The following is a 26,810-nucleotide window of genomic DNA, read 5'->3' on the forward strand; positions in this document are numbered from 1 at the left end:
CCATTACAAGCTTTTCCTCCTTGTATAGAAATATTAATTTGGTAAAATTTCCCATATATGATTTTTTTTTTTTTTTTTTTTTTTTTTTTGAAAAAGGAGCTTGATAAAGGCAGAAATTATGGAAGTGGAAAATTGAATTTTGTAAAGCTTGCTGACTTGTGGTACACTGATACTGTAACCTAAAATTGCATTTTTACTCGCTGAAAGGTGTAGCTAACTACCTACAGCCTACAGTTAAGCCTTTCTTATACACACTGCAAACTTTCAAGTTTCTTTACTGCTGACCCGTTGAGGAAGATCACGCAAGTTAATGATTCCAGCCAACAACAGTGAACTTACATTTCATACCAAAAACAGAACTGATGTTATATTCTGATTATGTCGTTTCGCATAAGATTAAGCATACAATTTTAATGTCAAGAGTAAAACATAACTATTTAATCAAATCCATACTGAAATCCCACAATTTCCACGCTAAAGTGATATCTTGAGCTTGCTTCGAAGGCTTGGCTAACTTACAGTCACTGAAATATCCACCACTTGTGCCTTCCACTTCTGGATGCAAAGCCACATAACATATTGTTGCTGCTCCCTGCAATGAATTCATCATTAGGAAAGATGAAGACAATTACTTCACAAATTTGATTTGCAATTATGATAAGTTTAACTGTGTTTCAGGCCAACTTACATGTGGAACATCTCTGAGGAAAATTTTGTTAAGCATATAAAATACTCCTGTTCAATAAAGCGATGCGTAAATTAAACCATGACCAAATCTGTGTTGAAAGCATAAACTGAATGTAATGATAATACTACAGGTAATAAGTCTCATGTGCATAATCATACGACAATACTCTTGGACCTACGTAGTTGCTGCTCCAATCCGACTTCGTAAACTGAAAGAGGCTTTTTTTTTACTAAGAGTAACAACTAGCCGAATGACTAAAATATGTTCAACTACTAGACACATAACAGATAGACAATAAGCTTTTATTGACGTAACGAAATGCAAATCTTACCGTTGAAAAAGCTGTTATAGCGGTGAATATTTGTATATATGACTCCAGGATGAATAGAATTAGCAGTTAACTTAACCCTGTCATCCTGATAAAAAGATTAAGAAGTACTTTCTAAACAGTTACAGATAATTTATAAAACCGCTGGTCAGAAAGGGCTAATGTCTGCAATGTATGGTATTTGTCATGAAAATGAACACAAAAGTAACTAACCTTCAAAAGTCTTGCTAGTTCATTAGCATGCAAAATGTTGGCGAGTTTTGATTGGCAATATGCGAAAAAACTGGAGTACCTGAACAATAACAATTGTAAGCATATACAGAATTTGAGAATAGCCGGATAGCTACATCCATAACAGCATGAAAACTTAGAATTTTTGGCATATTACGCAAGCAGAAATTCTCATGGGAACATCCTGTAATCCTGTGTCTATGTCCACTAAACAACTGCATTATTTCCCACTTCCCAGAACCTTCCATTGAAGTATTAAACCAAACAAGCACGAAGGCTTGTTGTGAATAAACGGACATAGCAACATGAAAACAAATACCTTTGGCAAGTTAAACGAGTATTTATAATTTCATATCCACGCATTCCACTATTATAACACAAAATGAAACCAGCAAACTAGTATGTTAAGCACCTATATGGCTATATTTCAGAAATTTATCCAAGGTCCAGAAGGTTTTAATGTATTACCCCGAGGAAGTGCCAAGGCTATCAAAACGAATTCCTCCACAAGTTGCAAGTCGATGAGCTTGTGATGAAACAATAAGAATCCTTCCCTCTTTACCACTTTCTGCTGCTGTGTTTTTCATGATGTCCAACAGCAAATGTGTCAGAAGAAAATGACCTACAGATGAGTGCATATACATAAAGTTATTACTCAGAGTATCCGAGAAACACTATCAACATTAGGAACTGTTATGAACAGATCAGCACTTAGATAGTCATCCAATACATGGGATACTTCCATCTTTCTTCATTTCATTTAACTAGATTACTCACCCAAGTGATTTGTTGCAAATTGCAGTTCTATGTTGTCTTGGGAGAGAGTAAAAGGGCAGGCAAACACTCCTGCATTGTTTCTTAATTAGAAATAGAGGGAAAGTTAATACTGTAGCAATTTCTATAACAAACCTTAAAGCATATCATTAAATCAACAAGTGAAAACATCCAAGTACTGCCTTAGTACTATATTTGAGAGTATTAGCCAGATACACTATCACAATTTTTGAAGCGCTAAAGATTTACATTAGGAGCTCAACTTTACTTCGATGGTGAATTTATTATAATCAGCAAGTACTTAGCAATGAAAGGCAGAGAGGAAAAGCAATTAAATACCCAAGGAAAAAAAATTACCAATCTTCAAATTTTCCATACATTAGAAGGTTCAGGGGATAATTCAATGACTTGTAGTCTGATGCAAATTTTCTAATAGAAGCCATTGAGCTCAAATCCAACTCCATAATATCAACCTTCGCGGATGGATTTTCATCGAGTATTTTTGCCCTGATATCTCTTCCAGCAGCCATATTCCTGACTGCCATGAAAACATGAACACCGCGTAAAGCAAGAACACGTGTTGTTTCAGCACCCAAGCCACTTGACGCTCCTGCAAGTCATACTTAGAGTTAATTAGTTGAGTGGAAACTGTCCTAAGCGCAGGAAAATTAACAAAAGTAAACTTATAGGAAGACAAATAAATTAGGCAAAAAGAAACTAAATATGAGCGAATATGGTAAACAAAGCTAAAGTCTAATTACTTAATATGAGCAAAAAATAGTAAACACAGCTAAAATCTAATTACTAGTATCTCTATAAGTTGATTAGGCCAAAATAAAGTGAATCTCTCCATCTTGCATTTTTTAGACTCACAAAAGTTATTAATATAGACAGAATTGGGATCTGATATTCGGTCGTGGGTGGCCAATCCATACTACCATCCACCAATCACTCACTTCTACCAACTAAACATGCTGACAACTTTAAAATTTGCCACTTTGGCTTATGAGTCATGTCATTCATACATTTTCAACTACCAACCTATGATATACTTTGGTCAAACACCGAGTATATTTGCACATAGCAAAAGGAACAGACCAATTTCATAAGAAAAAAACCTAAATCCAAGAACATGACTACCTTTTTGTGCATAGTTGCTATACCAGTTACCGGTAAAACCCAACAAATCCAACTTTAATTCATAAACATATCAGAAATTAGATTCATAATAAACCAACTAAAAGGCAATACTAGAAGTAAAAGATGAATCATAAATGGCAGCTTGATCAAAGTCAATAACGGACCTGTGACAATGGCAGTAAGGCTGCTACCATCAATTTCGTGGGTAACTTCTTCTGCTGTTGAAAAATTTGAAATTCCAGATGATTTTCTTCTTCCAAAAAACCACATTTGATTATCTCTTGATTGTATTAGAGAAGCTGAGATTGGTTGAATGGAGGTCAACTCTTCCAACAAAGCTGAAGCTGTTTTTTTGCATATAATGTGCAACTTCAGGAGTTGGTACTGTTGTGCCATTTACACTTTTGTTTATTATTCATGTCAAACAAGAGTTGCTTTAGAATGAGTTTATTTCTTTTTTGATGGCTAGTTACCCCTTTACATGTACATTATACTCCAATCCCAATTCCCATCTCAATGAATAAAAAAATTCTATAAGGTTGCAGTTTGCACAAGGTAACCATTCTCAACTCAATAAAAAAAATTTCACAGACTAATATCCCTTCCTTAGCAGAAGTGGTATCTATGCACGTAACACGATTACACACCACTTATCTAGAAAAACACTTATTCGGATTTCAGAATAACCAGATACTCCAAAGATAGCCCTTAAAAAACTTTATCAAAGATAATGTGTATGAATATATGCATTGCTAAGCCACAATTAACCAAAATTATAACTTAGGCCAATTTTCATTATTTACAACCAGCTGAGATTCAGTGATCACCAAATGAATGTACATTATTTAAATATACTTAAAGACTGAACATTTTCTCTTGTTGTCAACAAGAAGGTACAACAACCAACCCAAAATCAAAAAAAGAAATCAATCGTTTAAGATCTAGCTGCGTCTACTAGTTGTAACAAATGATTCTCCACATCCACACTGCCCTTTAGAGTTTGGATTTATAAAAACAAATTCGGACCTGAGTTTGTCATCAATAAAATCCATTTTTGTTCCTATAACATGCATTAGGGCCTTAGGATCAATAAGGATCTTCACTCCTTTGTCCTCAACAACCTCATCAAACTTCCCCTTCTCATCAGCATAATTGAGGGTGTAAGACAAACCATTGCACCCACGAGCCTTGACACCAAGGCGGAGGAATGGGCGGTTTCGATGTTCCAGGAGCTGGCTTACACGGTTCGCTGCCATGTCAGTCAAGCTCAGGGCTTGCCGCCGGATACTTGGTTGTGCCCTGTCTGCCGCTTTTGCCAGAAGTGATGCTGCTGCTGCTACTGCCATGTTATGTGATCTCTATAATCTTTGTTTATGTATCTCTACCAGGAGACTGTCATGAATGTGTTCAGCTAACTTCAGCAAACCAAAACATATGTATTCACAATTCACAAATCACAATTACTCCCTCTATTTTTCTTAATCTTTCTCACTTTCCTCTGCACATCTCTCAATGCACATATTTGAACTTAAATATCTTTCATTATATATTAGTAGAATTTATAACAATTGAATATTAATAATATACTAATTGAGATGATATCTAAGTATGAATAGTGTCAAGATTCTAAGTGAGAACAATAAAAAGAAACAAAGGGAGTACATTTTAGGTAAATTTAGAGAAAGACTTAAAATCATCCTAAAATACCTCCTATTTTTCTACAAATCCCTAAAATACATGTCACTTTTCCCAAAATTATAAAAAATTACCATTTCTCAAATGCAAGTATTTGAATTTACCCTCACAATTTTGAACTATGTATGTTCTATAATCTACACCAAACATTCTCAAATAATTGATACTGATAACTTCAATGGAGTTCCTTTTGCATTGTTATAGAACACAATTTATTGCATCCAGAATCTACAAAATTCTACTAGAAATACTTTTGATGATACTTCGATAGTTGATCATATCGACTTGAGTTTGCGAAACATGAATCTCTTTATTAACTATTACCAATATTTTGAAAAAAAAGGTTACAATTTTATATCCAGAAATAGATAATGATAGCCAACTTTGCAAAATTGAGAGATCAACATTACTATAAACAGCGGTAATTGTGCAATCAATTATAACTATGCATAACCAAGTAATTATCAGAAATGGGTAACCCAAAAACCCAGAATTAGAAATCGAGTTGGGTAAAATCCCAGTTCGTTTTTATGGAAAAATAAGACAGATTAAGAAAAAGATTGGGGTTAATTACATCCAGAATTTTAGAATGAAATGGAGAGAGCGTGCAGGTCTGACCTTTGATTAGTAGAGGAGAAATTAGCAGCAACAGTTACTGGAGAGCGCACCCGGAGACAATAGTCCTCTAATCGATTAACCCAAAAAAACATTCGTTTTGATGCCAATACAACCAAATTCATAGTTTTTGTTAGATGAATTCGTTTCATGTTCACACCACCTCAATATTAACCACTAGGCCAGTAGGCCAAGACATTTTTGGTACTTTTAACACTATTGATAACACGGTCTCTTAATAATTGCAACACTTTTTTTATATTTGGAATAGTCACAATAACTCAATAAGTGCAATCAAGTTCAAATTTGGTATAAAAAGTTGAATATTATTACAAATATGTTACCAAAAAAACAAGACGGGATCACAAATTTTTTGTTTTATCACTCGAATTACTCTATTTTATCGTAGTCCCAACTTTATCTTTCTACCTTCCTTGGTATTCCTCCACTTTCTCTATATTGTACTTGTTAAGAACCGGATGAAGTATTTTTTAAATATCCAAGTTTTTTGTAGTTTTTGCTTATTGATAATGAGAAATACTAAAGTTCAAATTTGTGTCTCGACAAGTTTGTCTACTGGAAATGGGTCAATTAAAAAAAAGATAAATACATTACAAAACAATGATGTAGTCATGAAGTGTAATACTACCTCCATTTTAAGTTAATCTATACACTAATTTTGGGGGTGAAACTAACTTTGGGGGAGAACCAAGGAAAAAATGCAAAAGTATGAGATATAAACTAAAAATGTGGAGAAAGAACTCAAAAGTGAGAGAGAAAAACAAAAAAGTTGGTTAAAATATTTAAAAGTGGATGATATAGGTGGAAAAAGAGGATAATGTAGATATGACATGTTACCAAAAATAGAAAAAACAACATTGTGTAGATTAAAAGAAACGGACCAAAAAAGAAAGTGGATGATATACGTGGAAAAAGAGGAAAATGTAGATATGACATGTTACCAAAAATAGAAAAAACAACATTTGTGTAAATTAAAAGAAACAGACCAAAAAAGAAAGTGTATAGATTAATTTGAAACGAAGGTAATATAACTTGATTCGATGAGGGAGAAGGATAGGCTAGTGGTTCAAGAGGTCTTGGGATGTACTTCCTCCGTTTCCTAAAGATCTTCCCTCTTTCCGTTTAAGGGTGTTTCCAAAAGATCTTCCCTCTTTTGCTTTATTCCTTATTTGGCAAAACAAATTTCCCTATTTACCCTCTAATGTCACTATCATATGGTCTACCATTACATTATTAATTCAATTTTACTCCCTTTCCTCTCCTACTTTAACCCCTTTTTTTTGTTTATTTATCTTAATCCCTTTCTCTCTCCTAGTTTACTCACACCATGCCCCACACAACTTGATTTTCCTTGGTATATGTAGGAACAGTAAGTGGGAAGATCTTTAGGAAACGGAGGGAGTATTTCCTCTGTTTTTTTTGTTGCAATACTTCTTCTTTTCAATTCATATAATGTATTACTTTGTTTAATAATATCTTTAATTATGGAGAAATAATATATAATTTTGATATCATAAAAATATCCATTAAGACAAATCCAACAATATCTCATTTGATTATGTAATTTCTTATACACAAATATTAACAAATCTAATAAGACTAGTTGGTGAATAGTAATTTCGACACAAGCGTAGCATCTAAAAAAATATATCGAGGAAGTATATCTAAAAGAAAAATTATCGTATAATCTCATTACTGATAATATGTGTCTTCCTTACCTTGTTTTTGTCTTGAATTATTAAATAAAGCCAATCATGTTTAGGCATTAATTTCCTTTCCCATAGTTATTATTTTTGCCCTTTTGTGTTGGTTTAGTCTGTTTAGAATAGTTAAAATAAAATTTTATTACTTACTCCGTTTCAATTTAGCTGTGACACTTTCTATTTTAGCAAGTTTCAATTTAGTTGTGATATTTTTATTTTAGGTAATAACTTTTCTTTATCTCTCTCCTATCACATGAGAACAATGTGACTCTTTTATTTTCTTTTGCCATCTCTCTCCTCTCTAAAAATTGCCTAGGAGTCCGTGATTTTATAAGTGCCATATCTAAATTGAAACAGAGAAAGTAATTGGGTAAAAAGTAAAAACACAAAACTATTGTTGTTGTTGTTGGGCCAGATCAAGATGACAGAGTGCAAGGACGAGGTTGCACAACGAGAACTGTTAAGACAAACCCAGAACTCCCTCTGAAAATCTCTCCCCAAAACCCAAAACTCCCAAATTTCCCACCCTTCATTACATCGTCGATCTCTTTCTCTCTCCTCCCACTCTTTCTGCCACCAACCACACTCTCTCTCTTCGCCGCCTACGAATCTCTCCATTCTCTTACGCCGGCCATATCCAAATTGCCGCAGCTTCTCTCCCACTTTCCGTTAATAGGTCAGTCAGTTTTACTGATTCTTTCGTCTCTTTCTTAATTGCTGCAAGTTTTGGTTTTTACATTGGATTACTGCATTTCTGCAACTAAACGAGTGCAACTGAACGGATTACATATTCATCTAATCCGCCGTTAAATTAATTATCTTGATGCTTAGTCTATTTTACACCATTTCTAGCTTGTTCTTCCTTATTCATTTTTATCTGTTGCCATTTTAAGTGTTTTTTCACAACATGAACGAGCTAAACTAGCTACTTTGTCAAGTTTCGATTGCTTAGTTGATGAATTATCTAATTGTTTTATTTTAATTCTGAATTTATGATGTATTTATAGTTGATTGTGAGATGATTATGGTGATTTAAGGCAATTTCTAGCTTGTTTGCGTTGTTTTGATGAATTTATCTTTGATGATTTTCCAGTACTAGATTTTGTTTGTCTCTTTGTTGTTTGAAAGTCAGTTACTTAAATTAGGCTTTGTTCACTTCAACTTTAAAAATAATATTGAATAAAAATTCCATTTTTAATCACTAAAAATCAGTTTCAATCACCAAAATTAGTTTTAATCTCTGAAAAGCAGTAACCTGCATAAGAGAGAACACTAGAAAATCAACATCTCAGTTTTAATTAGTAAAAATAAGTTGAAAAATCAGTAACTATCAGTTAGAATTAGTATAATCAAGTTCTAGTAAGTAAAAGTTAGAATAAATCAGTAAAAGACTAAAAGTATTTTTAGGTGAAGTGAACGGGCCTTAAGTGTGTTGATTGTTCAGTTGATAAAGTTATTAAATACTGAGCTTAATATTGAGAACAACATAATATTAATGAAAAACATGACTCCTATGTTCGACAACATAATATAATTATTCTCTAGTGTTCTCATTGAAGGGAATGAAAAGAAATTGTATCTATAGTTTTATCGAATAGAATTACCATAGAAGCTGAAAAATTGTAACTGGATTTTTTGTTTTGGTATTTTTGTATTATATTAAAAACAAAATTGAGAAGATATTTTCAGAAGATGACATGTGTCTTATGAGTTATGAGGAAGTTGTTTTATTAATATTATGTGGTTGTTTGGTTGTCACTTAAATTCCTAGGAAGTAGAATCTCATAGGAAGTGGAAGATTGTCAAGTTTTTGGTTGCCAAAAGTGTAGAGATTAGAACTTCTTAGTAAGTTCTATTTCCTAGAAAGTTGAAAAAGTTGTCTACCGAGGGGGACCTAGGTAAGTGGACTTTCCATGGTTGACCCAACAAAGATTACCAATTTCCGTAGTTTCTATATCACTATTCACCAAGAAGTACTCCCTCTGTCCCAAAAATGTTAATACATTTACTTTTTTACAATTTACGAGATGCAACTTCAAACACCAATATCTTGATACATTTAATTTTTCACAGTTTATTCCTTCTGTCTCAAAAATGTTGATACATTTACTTTTTCACAGTTTACGAGATGCAACTTCAAACACCAATATCTTGAGTTACATATATGAAAAAAATATAAAAATTATATATTTGGAAAATACAAATTGGGACGAATCAAATAAGATCCAACATGACTATGTTTTTTCTTATGTATATCAACTAAAAGACACTCAAAGTTACCAAGTGAATAGTGCCAATGGTCAAAATGTAGCAACATTTTTGGGACAGAGGGAGTACTAAATCATGGGAACTTAGACTTCCTATGGGTAACAAAACAAGCACTAAAAGTTTGTAACAAGACCATCTATAGTTGCTGGCTGCTGCAAAGGATTTTCATGGGTTATGCCTCCATGGCTTCATATATTGAACCTTGAAGATGATGAGATGCCAAAAGAAAAGGAGAGGGAATGACGTAAAGAAAAAGAATCAGTTTGAAAGAATTTGTTGAATGCAAGCAGAGCGTAGCAGGATTGTGACTCCACCTATTTTTTTAGATGTTCCTTTCCATACCTTGACAAGCGCTTATTTGAAGAAGATATTTAGTGTTTTCAGTTTTTTTTGGTATTATTTCCCTGTACTATCAAAATCGTGTGTAGATAGAGTATCATATCAGGTTGTCATTGATGAGCTTGGATTAATACACTCCGTGTTATCGAATGGGCTTTTTTATGTTGCTGTTTCAGAATTTTTTCTAGCAGCAAGCTCTTATACAAATAAACTCAGTTCAAAATGTAAGATCATTAGATCATATCAGATTGTCATCACTCATCAGTGAGCTTGGAGGTTGACTCCTCAGTTCAGAAAAATTAAACAAATAAGTCCCACAGTAATATAAGCATATATACAGGTGCATAGAAAAAACATGTAGCTGTGTGGTCCCCTTGACAGATATGCAAATGGACTTGTTGAGTATGATGTACTAATTCATTTTCTGAAACATAAAAACTTGAACAGATGAGAGGAGGGGTTCCTCATGCAGTCACCTAAGTCTTGTAAGTGTTAATTATGACTTGAAATCTTGTGAATGGCATAAGGCTGACTTTGAATGCACATATATCCTAATCTATAAATGGTTTTGATGTGATTCAAATTGGAGGTGATAGCTTGTTCAAAGAGCTTTCCAATGATAGGTCATATGCCAAATTCCGATAAGAAACGAGAAAGTTACGCCCGTTTTACGAATGACTGACGAAGCTGTTTCGTACCGGGCTCGAAAACCCGCGGGCGGGCAGAACATATGTGAGAATGGGGATGACTGGCCGCGCGGGCGCGGGGTACACCTTGCGGGTCGGGCGTTGAACGCGTATCTTGATATTTTTTCGTTCTTAAGTTATCTTTTAGGGTTTGTACGGGTTCCTTATGATTATAAAAGGGCTCTTAGTGTTCATTATTATTAACACAACTTATGAAACACTTTTAGCCTCTAGAATTTAGGACTCCTTGTATTATTCTTTCTGATTTTTCTCCATTATAGTGAAGAAGCTTTAATTCCCCACCTGTGTGGATGTAGGTCAAATTTGACTGAACCACGTAAATCCTTGTGTTATTTGTTTGTTCATCTTTATAGTTTTCTCACCTTCATTATTTCATTGATTTTTTGTTCCGTATTAATCAAACTACAACACCGATTTCCTAACAGTAAGAAAAAGAATTAATTTCGGGGTTTTGGACCAATCCTCCTTTCCTCCTCCTCTCACAATAATTACCAAATTCCTTAGAATGCTGGCTACTAATGTTCTTGGGTGTGGGCTAATGTTCCAGCACCATGCAATAAGTTTTCTTTACATCAGTAACGTAGATGGTTTTTCATGCATTAGTATTGATATGTAGGAATAACCATTCTCAAGTGTGATTATTCTTTCTTCAATGAAAGTTTCACAAACTCATTTGTTTGGTATTTGTCTACAAGTTGAAACATAAAACTTGTATGAATAAACCTCTTAGTGAAATTATGAAGCAAAAGGATGCTATTTTTAATTACTGGACACTTTTCTTTTGTGGAAGCCAAACTTAGCTTTACTAGATGATCAATCTAGTGTCCTGCATGATACATGATTACTGGGCCATGTAGAATTACGTGTAGAGGCCGTCTTAGGTTGCCCAGTTTGCTGTAATTCGAAGCAACTGCATTCTAAAATCTTTATCCTCTGTAGAATCACGTGTAGGCTGTTATTAGGTGACAGAGATAAAGGGAATTTCTTCTATTAGATGTTTTTTTGGTTATCTGTAGCACTTTGAAAATATCTATATATATGGGGGTCTTAATTTTGCTCAAAATAGGTGATTGAAAAGTAGTTGACTATGAATGGCTATTGTGTCTGGTATTGGTATTTAATTTGTGCACTAATCAATTAATCATTACTTCATCTTAAAATGTAATTTCTGAGGATTTCGGTGATCTATGAAGATATCTTAGTATTTGTAAACAAGAGATTTGTTGGCCAACTTTATGTTTAATAGATCTTGTAGAGCACATGGGTTGGAAGCTCTGATTAAGAATAACTTCTCACTTACTGAGTTACTGCTGATTACAGGCACTGAAGTTTGAATAAATAGGGTAATAAGCGGTAAAGAGTAGGTATATTGAAACTCCAGATGTTAGCAGAAAAATATAGCCTTAATGTATTCGGTTCTTTTCTTTTTGCATCAAGAGACTCTTTCACATGAATTCACTAGCATATAAAATTTTGAAATTGATTTTCTTTTTGTAACATCTACAGGATTACTCCATCAGGTATCAATATCATGGTCATATCCTTTCCCTATTCAAGGCAGAGTGAGGTGTTGAATAAAAGTTGTGCTTGGGACACTTTTAGAGATCTGTATCATCAATGCACCAACTTGTAATCAAGGAATTTCAAGACTTTTATCTCCTTAATAAGACTCAGTGTGCGGAGTGGAATAGAGATCTACGTTTAATTTAGGTGGTTGATTTTCCGTTTTCCCCCTCAGAAAGAATAAGTGACTTTTTTTTTTTGTCATATAAAGCCACACAAAGAGGTAAAAGCTAATGCCAGAAGGTGCAATGGCAGTTGTCAAACCAGAGGTATGCTTGATAGCTTGTCTGTCAGTTTCATTTTCTAGTTGCAGATAGTGCTTATTATAACTGGACATTGTTGAACTTTCAAGGTCCCTTTTCATGTGGCTTGTCAGTTTTATTTTTATTTATGCATGAATGTCAGGGATGCATAAAGGATATACTAGCAGGTAAATGGTGGAAAGAGTTCTCTTTGGGGGAATAAACACTTAACTTTGAACTTTGGCTTATCTTTAACTCATGCATAGCTGTTGAAGCAAGCATGAAAGATCATGCTTATTGTAGAATTTATCTGAGCTTGTTCCATGGTATATTGGTATGCTTCTGAGTACATTGTTATGTCCAACTATCTGTCAGATCAGCAATGAGGCATAAAGTTGCTTAAATAGTTTGTCAGATATATTTGCATTCAATACCTTGACTGGAGTCTGATCTGGGGATGAGGGGATGTTTTCTCTGGATTTGCTTCTGCTTAATCTCACTAGTAAACACAAATACTAGAAAAGAAGTTCCACCCCTTAGTATTATGTTTCAACTTCACCATTGTTTTCCTTCAGCAATTTAGAAAATTAGCCGACCGGTTACACTTAGCTTGAAGGATAGGTTCTCAGTTGAGTGGATTTCCTTGCCTATTGGTCTATCCAGGGGCAGCATTATACTATGGAATTCCTGATCCTTAGGGTTGGTGGGTGCTAGCGTAGGTCATTCTTATGAGTTGCAATCAGTTTGAGACACTTTACTTGGGATCATAGTGGGTTCTATGGGTGATTTATGTAAAACTTTGACATGCTTTATGGGAGGAGTTGGATGCCTTCACCCCCTTTGAAAAAGTCCTTGGTGTATGGAGGAGATCTTAGTGTGGTCTGAGCTCTTTCTGAAAGGTTATCTTGTGACAAGAATTTGCAATGTCAGACTTCAATGCTTTAACATATTTTTACAATGCTGATCCCCCTTTTAGATGTGCCTTCATACTTGGTTTAGAGATGAAGAGGTTTTAGATTCATCACATAGACTTTGATCCCTCTTTTACATTGACATGGAGGAGCATCTCTTGGAGTGCTTCACGTTGTGTTCTGGAAGATAATTGCTGATCAGTTTCTAATTCCCCTTCATGTTGGGTGCACGGTGTTGTTGAAAGACCTTTTACATTTGAAAATACGTGGCTTGAGATGGATGAATTCCATGACTAGCTACTTCTGGGTGACTGGGTTTAAATGTCATTGGAAGTTGTAGCTATGTTGTAGCAAAGAATTATCATTTCTTGAATATGCATAAAATGAAAGAGTGGAATAGAGATATCTTTAGGCATGACAAGAAAACGGAAAATCTGGTAGTCAGGTGATGCTTCAGGGTGACAAGAAGCAACAATATTACTTTATTGTGGCTTAGCAGTTAGCAAATTCTGGGTTCGAAGTGTTGGTGGGTGTTTAGGTGAAATATTAATGTCATTTACAGTATTGAAGTGAGGGGTTTATTTATGTGATAAGAAGCCATTCAGTTGGTGGAAAATTTTGTCATGAAAAGCTGAAGAGGATCTATTTAGGCCAGTGAAGGTATATATTTTAACAACTCTTCACAATTTCGTGGAATGGGAGATTTATTACTAAGAGGAAGTTTGGAAGCCTATTGATGAGTTGGAGAAGAGAATTTATAGGTGTGGTAGTTTGCCTTTTGAAGTCATATAAAGAAGGTTTTGTCTGCAACTTGGATATAGAGAAGCTTACACGGTGGGCTCAGTGTCTACATTTGGTATGATATAGCTGTTCCAGTTGAAATACTGGAATAATTCGGCCCCTTCTATTGAATTTGAGTTCACGATCATGTCAGTAACTAGTCCTTCCGTTCCACAAAGACCTTTACTCTTTCCACTTTAGTCCGTTGCATAGAGTTTTTCCCAATTTTGCTGTATTCCATTTTGGTAAACTTTTCTCCAATCTACCCCTACCTTGTCCCACTATATGGGTCCATTTGGTGTATTAATAAATACCAACAACTTTCTCCCTCCTAACCAAACATCAAACAAAAGAATTCCAGATTGCACTATCTCTCTCCTTTCCCTGGTGCCTGTATTTTCAACTTGGAACACAGGGAGTAGTTGTGGATTTGATTTATGTTACACAGGTTACTTTCTGCTGGTGTATTGATAGAGTGAGGATGTCAAGTTGATGTAAATTGAATTTGACTAATATTTCTAATATTAATGACTAGTATTTTTAATATGAAATATTAATATTTTGGTAAATGTATAGAAGGTTTTCTTTATCAAAGTACTTCATCCGTGTAACTATCATTGTGACATCACACCTCGGACATTTTAAAAAAAAGCCATTTGAAGAGGAGAGAGATAAAGATAAATGAAAAGTGGGACCCATGTGATAGGAGAGAGATGGAGAGAAAATTTTATTAATCATAAGGGAAACGTTGCAATTAATATGAAACTTCCAGAGAAGGAGACATTGCAATTAATATAGAACATAGGAAGTATAATATAAGACAATCTAACAGAGTTGCCTTCACATTTAAATGAATATTTTCTTTATTACAAAATGTAATAGCCAACTTTAGTTGCAACTTGAAAGAACATAGATGAAAAACATGACAATAAAAATGAGATGGAGTGTTATGGAAAGAGTCTGGTCCAATCTTGTCTGACTGGTTTACCTCAGTACAGGATAGCCCGAGCTGGGTTTCACACTCCCAAGCTAGGGCATAGCTCTAGCTCTGTTGTCTTCAATTTGGCCTTTTATGTTTTCCTTTTCTTCTGGGTTGGATTAGTGTAAGACAAAGATCTTTTTCGAAAATCAAATTATATGTGTGAGCTTAAGTTGATGAAATTTATTATGTAATAATGAGCTTGGACACTACGAACTTGGACAGAATACTGCTGAGGGACTGGGTAAGCTTGAAGGCTCAATGACCTTGTTGTGTCAATTCATCCTTGCTTAATGCTTACAGAATATGTATGGTAAAAAATAAGGGAAGGAATCAAACATATGAGGCAATTTTGTGCTGTCTTGAGGTTTTTCATCTTTGGTTACCTGAGGACAATTATTTCATTATGCAGATGAAGTCTTATGTTTGGCTACAAACCACTGATGGCTCAATTCAGCAAGTGGAGGAAGAAGTTGCAATGTTTTGTCCTGTTATATGCCGAGAAATACTTCAAAAAAGCATGGGATCTTCCAAATTAAATGCTATTGTACTCCCAGAGCGGGTTAATCCAGCAACTCTGGGTTTAGTTCTGGATTACTGCCGATTTCACCAAGTGCCTGGTCACTCCATAAAGGTTCTATTTTGTGACATAACGTCACTTTCTGCTTTATTGTGGTTTGTATGCTGATTGTGCATGTTGCAAAAGTAAATTTTGGATATGAGATTTAAATTTACGTTTCCAGTGCACTTTATTTTGTTTGTATCATCTATTTCTGTTCATGATGAGTTGGCATGAAGTACATCTAATATCCTGTATGAGGAGTCATACTAATTCATGTTGTTTCCATCTTTGTTTCACCTAGGAGCGGAAGGCATATGATGATAAGTTCATTCGATTAGATACCAAAAAATTGTGTGAGTTAACATCTGCTGCAGATAGCCTTCAGCTAAAACCTTTGGTTGATCTCACGAGCCGTACACTTGCTCGAATAATTGAAGGAAAGACTCCAGAGGAGATACGTGAGATATTCAATTTACCTGATGATCTCACAGAGGTTATTTTTTGTTGGTAGCAAGACTAGTGTGTATATGTTGTATAACACACATCGTATTGATGTAAAGGTGATTATTGTAGGAAGAGAAGTTGGAGCCCCTAAAAAACGTGACAGATGATCCTCGCATCCGACTGCTGAATCGGTTATATGCTAGAAAGAGGAAGGAATTGAAAGAAAGAGAACAAAAGAAGGTGCTTGCTATTGCCGTGTCCAATTCCTTAGAAGTTTAATGCTTATCATCTGTTTGCAGAATACTGGTGTTGGCTAGGAATTAGGAACCCTTTACCTGAACTTTTACATTAAATGACATGTAAAAGCTTACCTTTTCCTTCCATAGCCTTGATTCCTCATTTCGTCTCCCGTGCTCCTGCCTGTATGAGTTACCTGTTTTATTTTTATTTTTTCTTTTTTTTTTTTTTTTTTTTTTTTTGCTGGAGGGTTGGGGCAGATGTACTGCTATCTCATTTCATGATCTTAACAATTGCCAAGTGGCTTCTCATGAATCTCTTGATTGGAGAAGTATGGACTTACAAGCTATACCCCCTACTTCACAAAAAAGTAGAAGGCAGTATAATGAGAATTTCAATTAGTCTATTATGAATATTAGTGATCTGGTGCTGAAAATCGAGCTCCGACAGACTCTCCATCTCTACTGAAGGTGGATATATAATGGCAAAAATTAATTGCTCTCTCTTTGCTATTCTGATTAATGTTTTACAACGACTAGTTCAGTTTAAGAACTGGTGAATATTCCCATAAAAAAAATAACTGGTAAATATTGCTTATGTCTTGTGCTTATAGACTGTTTTAAAATGTTCTTCCTATAAGGAATGTGGGAAGAAACCAAGCAAAACCCACTTTCTGCAATCTCTCTCTTACTTTTTGGAACTTCTCTCTTGCTTTTTGGTACTTCTCTCATACGTTTTGCTGTCCAAATAAGGTTATATTTCGTCTAGGAAGAACTTTCTGTACACCCTAATGGAGAAACCAAGAGATACATTTAGAAACGAAGGGAATATATCTACTTCTATATTAGATGATAGATTTACTTGTTTACAGCTGGTTCCCAACCTTATCAAGGTTACACAGATAATCTATTGATGCTCGGTGGAGCAAGATCTATTTTCTGTAAGTTCCAGGGCACATATGTAATTGTCATGTAGGAATGACAAAGTGGATGCTCACTGGTAATAGAACTTGTCTGCTTGGTCCCCACCCTAATTTGGCAACCTATTTTATTTCTTGTTGTTTGCAATTTGAAGTGAGAATTGAGGAAGTCTTTAGAATATGTAGCATATTAATGTTCATGAATTATTTCTGACCCCGCCCTAATTTGCTCTGCATTGATGTCTTTTCTTCCTCCTGCATGTATTTCAGAATATTGAAGCCGAAGAAGAGCATGTTGATGAACGCTCTGTTGATGATCTCTTGTCATTTATAAATGGTGAAGATAAAGGTATAACCCCCCCCTTCTCCCCCCCCCCCCCCCAAAAAAAAACCTCCTTCTAGCATATGCTCTATCCTTTGATAAGAATAAGCCTTGAAGGATATTCGGGCTCAAATAAAATTTCTTCATCTTGACCTAATTTATGTCATCTTCTGGTGAGAACCAGCCTCCCTGAAATTTGAGCTGCAAGTGTTTGTCAACTCTTCTTTGTTAGTTCGTACATTCTCCAGATATCTTTGAAACTCAGTAATTAGGTATGATGAGCTGAGTGTGAAAGAGTTGAATAATATGTAGCAATCATTTCTTTTTTGGAAATCTAGACCCATATAACCTAGTGTTGTAGGTGTTTTTCTCAAAAGACCCTCATGTTTGCACCCTTTTTGGAGGTAATCCCTGCTTGTAACATCAATATGCTTAACAATTTTGCAGATGATAGTGAGGTAAAATTTCCTATTTAGTCACTCCCTCACCCCATGAATTTCTTTCAGAATGTTCATTTACGTATGAGAGTATATTCTTCTCTACATTTATACCATATAAAACAAGGTTATATAGATGAAAATTTCGAAAGGATTGGTTATAGAGGATCCTAAAGAATATTTTGTACCTAATTAATGCTGTTTCCCAAACTGAACTTTTATGACACTACACAAGTTAGAGTTTCCTTGTTGGGGTATTTTTTTTGAGAAAAGCACTTAGGATATATATGTGTGTGTGTGTGGGCGCGGGAGCGGGCGCGTGGGGCCGCGCATTATGGGTTCGGTCTAGGTAGGTTATGTAGCAGCTTCTTAGGGCGGCTTCTGAATCAGAAAGTGAAGCAATTACATCTAAGCTTCTGTACCATTCTTCCACCATTTAATCAATTGGAAAGTATACAAAGGGGTCTAGGGATAAGTGAAGGAAATAATTTCCAATGTTGCTTCATGCTTCTAAATCTCTAATATAGCCTCCTAATGAATGACAAATTTTCGTGATACGAGGAATCTTCTAGTTTTAGAATTTGGAGGACCAACGTTTTGTCACTTCGGAGCTTGAAAGTCAAAAATAACTGAAGATGTCCTCTTGTTAGGGTTGGTTTTTAATGGGAGAAAACCCATGCAAAACCGTCAATATAAGCTACTGTCATGCATGTGACTTGTTCGGAATGATAGCTCATCAGCGTTTGATGTACCATGTGTTCAAATTTAGTCTTTGGCGTGTATGGTACTGCAATCCTTGGATGTCTCAAAAATATTGTCAGTTTGTTAGTCCTTTTTTTATTACTTCTTTTCTCCTAACATTACTTGTTTTTGGGGTGTGGAATTGGAGAATTATATTATAGCACATCGAATCAAGAAGTAACAGTGCTTTACCATATGTGACTGGAAGCTGTAGTTGGCTATATTGGAGACAGGCATGGATACAGGTATAGGTATTAATTATTATACATACATAAAAAAATAATTTACAAAATTTACAGTTATAATATGTGGCCATGCGATTTCGTCCAACTTATTTGAAGTGTCCATGCTACCTAGATTTTTAGGGCTAGCGTGCACTTCAACCTGGGCTTAATCTCATTCAATATAAATAAAGAGTTTCTCAGGTGGTTGTACTTATATTGAAATTTACAACAATTATTTCTTTTCATGCAAACTTGTACATTATGACATCATCTAGATGTTACTTCAAAAACGAATCTAACTCCACGTCGAACCCTCCCTGTACTCTTCCCTTGAGAAAGATTTTTGAGAAAGGGAAAGTGGTTAGGTTTAAGAGGGATGATTAATCTAGCTTCAATATTGAGGTAAACCTAGGCAATAGGATTGATGAATCGGCACAATTATACTGGAGAGTGCTAGTTCCCTTTTTCGATTGAAGAAAGAAAGTCTTCAATTATGCTTAGATATCAATTCCCTTGTTTCAGTGCTAGGGCTAAGTAAGCATCCCTTATAGCCAACTAGAAAAAGAATCTGCTTGTTCCAAAGTTGAAATTGGTGTTAAAAACTTTCATTTGATGGATTCATACTAGAAATTTGACTTGAATCCGCTTTTACTGTGGCAACTAATTTCCTTTTCGTGCCATATAAGATACTTCCTCCGTTTTAAAATAAGTGAAACACTTATCTTTAAAAGCTCTCACATAAAAGAGAGAAGCATTTCACTTATTTCAGAACGGAGGAAGTATATTGCTTGCTTAGGCTTTACTTTACCCCCCCCCCCCTTTTATCCCGATTCCATCTTTGCTTCGTCTCAAAGGTCTTCGTTTCCTCTATCAATTCTAGAGCCCAGGGGCATAGTTAGCTGAAATACGCTTATCTATATTGAAATCATTCCTTGAAATTTTTGTTTATACCAAAATGCCTTTACTACTAACTACATATCAACGCCATTATTAGAGGGCGGGGGAGCGCTTTCCTTTATCTCATATTTTCCTTCCTCTCTATCCTCAAGGGAGTCTCCTCTGTCTCCCTGTTCAAAAGCCTTCCCCTATCTTGTTCCTTTCTCTCTCTCCTTTTCCTGCCTTGTCATCATTAGTTGGTTTTAACTTTGCATCTTAATATACCCCTTAAAGAAAGACAAAAAAAAGATGCTTGCTTTATATCTGCATTGGCTGGGAGATTGAAGAGCTTGCTTGGCTCCCATATTAGTTTTTTTGTCAACTTTATAGACATGAATCTTCGAGCTGAAAGTATACGGTTTTTTTTCTGTCCTATCTTTCTTTATGTATGTACTTTGTCATGGGTTATTGAGGATAGAGGATCTGCTTTCAATTTCTTTATCTGGTCTTTCCTCTATATGATACATGTTCCCTTCTATGTAAAGGATCTGTTTTCTAAGTCCAAATGCTATCTATTAGACACATGTATTGAACTTGTTTAAGAGATATGAAGGTTTTCAAATAATAGTAATCACACACGTGGTGCTTCCTAGAATTTTCCTTCCGACTGTTCTGTAGTTTACATCTAAAAATGTTGATGTCATAGGTCCCAATATTTTAGTCATATTCAAGCAGGCTGATCATACTCGGAAACATGATTCATCAGCAAACTAACTGGAGAAAAGATTGTAATCAAATTCCCTCTGTTACCAATGCAAAATTATTCATCACTATTTATGCATACCATGGTATAGTATGCCGCAATATGTTTGAATATTGCTACTTTTTCCAGTGTTTGTAAATTATAACAGCGAGGTTTTCTGGGATGTTGCCGTCAGAGGTTGTGGCGATGCCCTTGCTGCTCTTGGACATTTGGATTTTTTGAAGAAAGAGTTTTGGGAGTTCGGTTTGAGGGGGAGGTGAAGCCGGAGAGAAATTGGAAAGGATTTCGGGAATCCGTTAGAGAGCAAGACAAGACGGGTTTAGGTGTCTGTGTTATTGGAGCGTGTCGGTTGTTTTGTGAAAGTGAGGAAGATAAGAAAATAAGAAATCTAAAGAACAAGTTTGATTTCCTATCATACTCTCTTCATTCCATATAGTTTGTTTGGGTAAGGGCATTTGGATGGAAAGAGAGACAAGGGAAAGGATAGAGAACGGAATTGGAAAGATCCGTTCCCCCTCCTTCGGAGGTGGCAAACAGGTCATACTAGTCGGGTCATATTCAAGTCAACTTTGCGTTGAGGTTCGTTGGGGTACACTCAAGTTCGATTCCATCTCCGACCATGAAATTTGGGGTCAGGTACAAGTACGAGTTTGATGACTGGGGTCAACATCGGGTCGGGTTGAACCGGGTTTGTTTATTCATGTCGGGTCATTTCGGGTAAGGCATGCTTTCTTCCCGTAACAAATAATTGAAACACATACTAACCTGTATAAAGTAAGTCAACTATAATAGTTCCAGTTTCTCCAAAAAAAACCAGTTTAAGTTCTTTTACCAACGTTAATATTTTGGATTAATAGCGTCATACTCATACAATAATGTGAATATGTGATATTTAGACTTTGCTTTGAATTTTCAAAGCTTTATGTTTCTTTATGTATTTCTATTTGGTTATTTAAGTTAATTGCCAAGAAAGTTCACTTTTTTTTCTTAATGTTCGTGTCAAATATTGCATTATTATTTCTGAGTTAGGTCTGAATAGCATAATTTTCGGGTCACTTCGATTCAGTACGTTCAATTCGGGTTGTTTTCGGGTACATGCCATATCCGGGTCTAGGCTTTTACGGGTTAGTTCAGGCCATGTCCTGTCATTCAGATTTCGGTTCTGTTCGTGTGTTTTCTTCGGGTGAAAAAGGGTCTCGGATCGGGTATCTTCGGATCGGTGCAGGTCCATTTTGACACGTTACTCCCTATTAGTAAATCAAATCTGTTGGAAAGATTTGGAAAGAAAATTGAAGCTCATTCTTTCCTTCTCTCCCCTTCCTTTCCCTATCAAACATTGCCTTCCAAACAATGTTTTCCTCTTTCCATTTTTAGTTCGTACCAGAGGTCTTCTCTTTTGCTTTATACCTTTTTGTGGTAAATGGCTTTTCTATTTCTACCTTATCTTGCCTCTCTTGGTGTGTCAACTTAATTCCATGCTCTCTACTCTCTACTCTCTGATAACCACATTTGATAACCACCTTCATTGTGGTATTTGGAAGGGGTTTATGTAATAAATGTCTTATGTGGTTACATCAGTTTCATTGGGTAAGAAGCTCCTTCTTTAAGATGTACCTGTTGCTTGATGAATCTAGAATCTTTGAAGTAGACCCTGTTATGGCATTTGTAAAGGGTTTTATGTCAACGACATTTTCTTTGGATTCCTCGTTTGCTTTATTTGTTTTTCATGCTACAATCTTTTATTGTGCAGAATCGAAAGGAGCTAAAACTGGTAAAAGTAAAAAGAAAAATCGGCGAAAGAAAACACACATTATAGGCTCCTCAAACGAGGATGGGGACCACGAGGTCAGTGTCTTACTTGCTCCCTTACTAAACTCGACTTGTACACGTATGTTTACTAATGTGTTTGTGATCATGTCACCAGGACGCAAATGGTGTATCTCATTCATGTGATAATGGCAAAGCTGATGACAGTTGGATGTTAGATTCTGGTGCTAGTTCAGAATTACTGGATCCTGTGAGTCCTAAGCTTGACTTTGAAGATGGTGATATTGATGACGAACTGGATCCAGCAATGAAGGAAGAGCTTGACAGGTTTGTAAATATTATTCGCGCTATTAATGGCCAACTTTTCTGCCTAAATGGTACATATATACTTACGGGTGAGGTGGACGGGAGCAGTCCATTTTCCAGTTCAATCCAGTCCAAACATGGTGAACTGGACTTGATAAACAATTGGACTGAAATTTTGGAGTCCAAAATAACTAGGCTTGGACTTATCCTTTCGAGTCCAATCTTACATTCAAAGTTTTTTTGAATATTTATGTATACTTCCTCCATTTCAAAATACTTGCTACACTTCCCTATAATAGAAATGTCACAATACTTGCTACTTCCTCCGTTTCTAAATAAGTGCAACAGTTTTTGTTTTTATGTTTTCCAATGCATTATTTTAACCATTAATATCTTCAATTATCAATAAGGAAAAATTATAAAAAGTTGATATTAAAAAAATTCACATTCAGACGAATCTAACAAGATCCCACATGACTATGTTTAACCTAAAATGTAAATCACCAAAGCTAATTAAAGTTTAAACTATGAATAGTAAACACTATGCAAATGTTGCACTTATTTAGAAACGGAGGAAGTATATATTACCTTTTGACACTTTCGCGCTCTTGAAAGTACAATTTAGCTTAATTGAATGTGAAATTATGTGGTGGGGACCAAGAAGGGAATTCGACCATCCTTCTTGAGGGTCCCCTTTGTTCTCTATCTAACTTTTTAAAAATGTGTGCATACTCTCTATGTAGGCATGTAGCAAGTGAATAAAGGATTAGGACCCCCCCCCCCCCAATTGAGACGTTATTAGCATTTATTTATGGCACTTGATGTTATTAGTTTTTCTTCTTTATTATCTATTTTAGAAGATAAGTGGAAGTCAAATTAAGTGCAAACTTCATTTTTATAAAAAAGGTTGTATTCGGCTTGAAACAAACAATATTCATTTTTTATTTTGAAATCTCAAACAAAATCTGTTTGGATTAGACGGGACCTTATTTGTGAAAATTTTGGACTAAATTTGGACTCAAATCTTTCAATTGGACTTGTCCAATTCACAATTCACTCCCCCTATGCACATCGCAAGTCAAAACATCAGGATATGATCTAATATCTTATTCTTTATTTTCCTAGTGACCAAAAGAAACTTTTTTTTTTTAATTTCAAATGAAAATAGGCACAGATATGTCCATTTATTTTTCTCTTGTTTTTAGTCGAAGGTCCCAATGCATGGCCAAGAGCATCCTATCACAAGAAAGTTATTCCAGAAACATCCTAGTACAAGGAAATGCTGGAGCGACGTTTTAGCTATTTGTGAACCTTAGAAAGGCATAATCATTTAACCAAACTTTACAAATGGCATAACTCATTAGAATCCCCTTATTTTAACCTCCATGTTGCCACGTCGCAGGGGTGTGGGTGAGGGGGCACCAAGGCAGGGGTTACTTCTATCATTCTATGTCCTATGAATTTTGTGGTTTATGGAGCTCCATATCAGATTCTTAAAGCAGAATATTGTAGAGTTTATACATTTGGAGTTGATCTAGGTCAAACTTTAAAGGCAGACATGCTCACATCAAAGTAACATTTATTCGAAAGGTCTTTGTTCTGGTCCCAAGTAAAAATGGGGTGACAACTGACAATCTAATAGTGCCACTGTTCCAGCAATTTGCCTAAGATCTGTGAAAAGTGGGGATCCTGCATGATTGAGGATTGTATATAGTCTGAACCAAGATCTGCAGTTCTCTGAAACTTGCCTGTGCTGGTGTGCCTCTTGAATGGGTGATCTGGAAGAGTAACTTGAAAGCACAAAAAGATATGGTACTCCGGTTTAGTTGGTCTCAATATTTTGGATTAAAAAATTGTTGAGAATATCTCATCTGAGTATCAAAGTTCCTATCATTTTCTTCCAAATTTCTGAAGTTGATGATTTAAACCATTTATAAAGATGTTTAACATATTGAAACACGTATGTAATGACACACTTTCTTCTGAGGAAACACAGTTAGTATTATTTGAAATGTTCAGATAGAATTAGATGAGCTGAGGTAAGTTAGCAAATAAGATTAGATTGATTCTGGCGAAAACGAGTGGGACCTTGAACCCAGGGAAAAAAAACGCGGTCGCGGTCGCGTTCGCGGGAACGGTCACGTTTTCGCGGGAACGGCTTGTAACGGGCAAATAGAACGTTTCGCGGCCGACGCGGCGTGAATTTTTTAAAAAAATTCACATAAATATGTTTCAACTTTATTTGCATTTTTTAGTTTATGAAGCATTATTACAACATAATATAATCAAATCTAATGAATATCATGTTTCATCAACTATATAATTAAATCATAGAAAGAATTTGGCCAATGTTTGAAAAAAAACGGATGTAACGGGGAAAAAGCTTCTAACGCGGCGAGTTCGCGTTACGGAACGGACAACGCGGCGAGAAGTATGTGAATTTTATTATGGCGTTCCGTAACGGGATTTCGCGGAACGGCAAATCCAAAATCCGTTACAGAACGGCCGTTCTGTAACGGAACGGGAGAGTTTTAATTCCATGCTTGAACCTGAAATAAGGAGAAAGGGGAGAGGTGTTTTTCCACTTTCAATGCCGTGTTGAGATGTGCATATGTGCATTTGCCCCAACAGAGTAATTATTACCAAATGTTACATTTTTTTTTTCCTTTTCATGTTAAAGTTTTCGTTTATGATAGTGAATTGATCATATACATTAACTGTGATGTGATCTGTTTTGTATCTACTTTAGGGAGGTAGAGGACTTTGCTCGGAGATTGAATTCAGATTGGCCAGAAAGAATGCAAGAGATTCTTTCTTTGGGCCAAGGGAGAAGGCTAAGCCCCATATCAATAAACGGCAATGGCTCTGCACAGAGATATACAGGTTGGCCTTCCAAGCAATTTTCAAGTGATTCCACTTTCGGTTGTTTCTTTTTGTGTCTTTTGATCTTATGCTGGCATTAGAAGTTGCTGCAGCTAGTCTTTGTTGCGCTGCCCCAAAATAGTAGTCCCTCTGATCCAAAAATAACTTTCTTAGCAATTTCAACATAATATTTAGAAGAGTGCTTTAGTTAAAAGTTGCACTGGTGATGTGAGCGCCATATTTTTCTAGTTTACTCACTAGAGAACCAAGGAGGAAGTACAAAAGTATGAGATAAACTGAAAAGGTGGAGAAAGAAATTGAAAAGTGAGATAAAAAACTAAAAAATGGGTTGAAATATTAGTAGATGACGTAGGTGGAAAAAGAGGAGAAAGTAGATGGGACATGTTACCAAGAATAGAAAAGCAACAATGTGTAGATTAAAAAAAAGACCAAAAAAGAAATGTATAAATTAAAAAGAAAAGGAGGGATTATAATACTGTATTGTCGTATTGATGTAATCAACTGACCTACAATGTTGAATTGGTATGAAACATTCTATGTTCCTTTAGTACTAATCAACTTTTTTGGAGAAAAAACTATAACGATTCGTATTTTGGATCGAAGGGAGTATTATTTTGTTTAGCTTCTACAGCCTGAGCTAACATTAACTGCTGAATGTGGAGGTAATGTGAACAAGTACATAGTGTAATGGTTCCCCATCTGTAAGTAACTAAGTATGTAATTTTTGTTTCATTATAAAACAAACACTTGCTTAAAGCTTCACAAACCTCATCATGATCAGCTCTATCTATGACGTACCAAACTGGTTGGTAGAAATATTATGGCGGCTAAAAAGTCGGTGCCACCATTGTGAGAAGTATTCTGATTGAAACACTTGACTCGTGTAATCAGGTTTGTAACAAAGATAATAATGGAGCGAGATTGGCGGACACATTATCGACTGAGCTCCTCTCTCAGGAATAATTTGTTCGTTCTGCTAGTGTGCATATGTTTATATGTTGTGCACTGTGTTGGCCTTGCTGAAGTCATGGAAAAGGATGGTTAGGCCAGTCGCAAAATCTGTATATTTGAGGTTGAGCGAGAACGCTGTGCTGGGAAATTTGTACCTTTAATTTAGTCATAGTTTTGTTCCCTTTGTTTTCAACTTCTCTGTATTGGGAGTGCTACTTTTTCTTTTCTTTCAATACAACCTGTTCCTGAAATTCTCCCACTCTGTATCCGTTTGAACAAGCATTTGCTTTTGCACATATCAGAAGGCCCAAAGCCTCAATTTTTTTTTTTTTTTTTTGAGAACTACAGATATCAATCTATTTATCAGACAAGGAGCTGCTAAAGTTAGATCAAG

At 35.5% G+C, this 26,810-nt stretch overlaps 3 protein-coding genes across 5 annotated transcripts; 1 reads left to right on the forward strand and 2 right to left on the reverse strand.

Moving 5' to 3' along the window:
• Positions 1-311: 311 nt before the first annotated feature.
• On the reverse strand, positions 312-3,778 carry LOC104888527 (short-chain dehydrogenase TIC 32, chloroplastic). Of its 2 annotated transcripts, none has more exons than XM_048640989.2 (8): positions 3,326-3,778; positions 2,400-2,631; positions 2,025-2,104; positions 1,716-1,821; positions 1,230-1,308; positions 1,020-1,104; positions 689-735; positions 312-592 (listed from the first exon to the last, which is right to left on the reverse strand). In XM_048640989.2, exons 1-8 carry the CDS (start codon positions 3,555-3,557, stop codon positions 434-436), a joined length of 1,020 nt encoding a protein of 339 aa, XP_048496946.1. In that variant the 5' UTR covers positions 3,558-3,778; the 3' UTR covers positions 312-433. The 2 variants fall into 2 exon arrangements, with proteins under 2 accessions (XP_048496946.1, XP_019104108.2); XM_019248563.3 differs by having other exon boundaries at positions 1,716-1,869.
• Positions 3,779-3,924: 146 nt separating this feature from the next.
• Positions 3,925-5,612, reverse strand: LOC104888627 (iron-sulfur assembly protein IscA-like 3, mitochondrial). The gene is made up of 2 exons (XM_019248564.2): positions 5,475-5,612; positions 3,925-4,553 (listed from the first exon to the last, which is right to left on the reverse strand). Exon 2 carries the CDS (start codon positions 4,505-4,507, stop codon positions 4,103-4,105), a length of 405 nt encoding a protein of 134 aa, XP_019104109.2. The 5' UTR covers positions 4,508-4,553; positions 5,475-5,612; the 3' UTR covers positions 3,925-4,102.
• Positions 5,613-7,626: 2,014 nt separating this feature from the next.
• LOC104888528 (SKP1-like protein 21) lies at positions 7,627-26,746 on the forward strand. Of its 2 annotated transcripts, XM_010673544.4 has the most exons (10): positions 7,627-7,871; positions 12,016-12,341; positions 15,397-15,618; positions 15,848-16,039; positions 16,120-16,230; positions 17,417-17,495; positions 22,260-22,354; positions 22,434-22,603; positions 25,332-25,465; positions 26,357-26,746. In XM_010673544.4, the coding sequence occupies exons 2-10, from the start codon at positions 12,306-12,308 to the stop codon at positions 26,362-26,364; spliced, it is 1,047 nt and encodes a 348-aa protein (XP_010671846.1). In that variant the 5' UTR covers positions 7,627-7,871; positions 12,016-12,305; the 3' UTR covers positions 26,365-26,746. The 2 variants fall into 2 exon arrangements, with proteins under 2 accessions (XP_010671846.1, XP_048496947.1); XM_048640990.2 differs by lacking the exon at positions 12,016-12,341.
• The last annotated feature ends 64 nt before the right edge of the window (positions 26,747-26,810 follow it).

The sequence above is a fragment of the Beta vulgaris genome, chromosome 3, assembly GCF_026745355.1.
Source record: "Beta vulgaris subsp. vulgaris cultivar EL10 chromosome 3, EL10.2, whole genome shotgun sequence".
Classification (NCBI taxonomy): Eukaryota; Viridiplantae; Streptophyta; class Magnoliopsida; order Caryophyllales; family Amaranthaceae; genus Beta; species Beta vulgaris.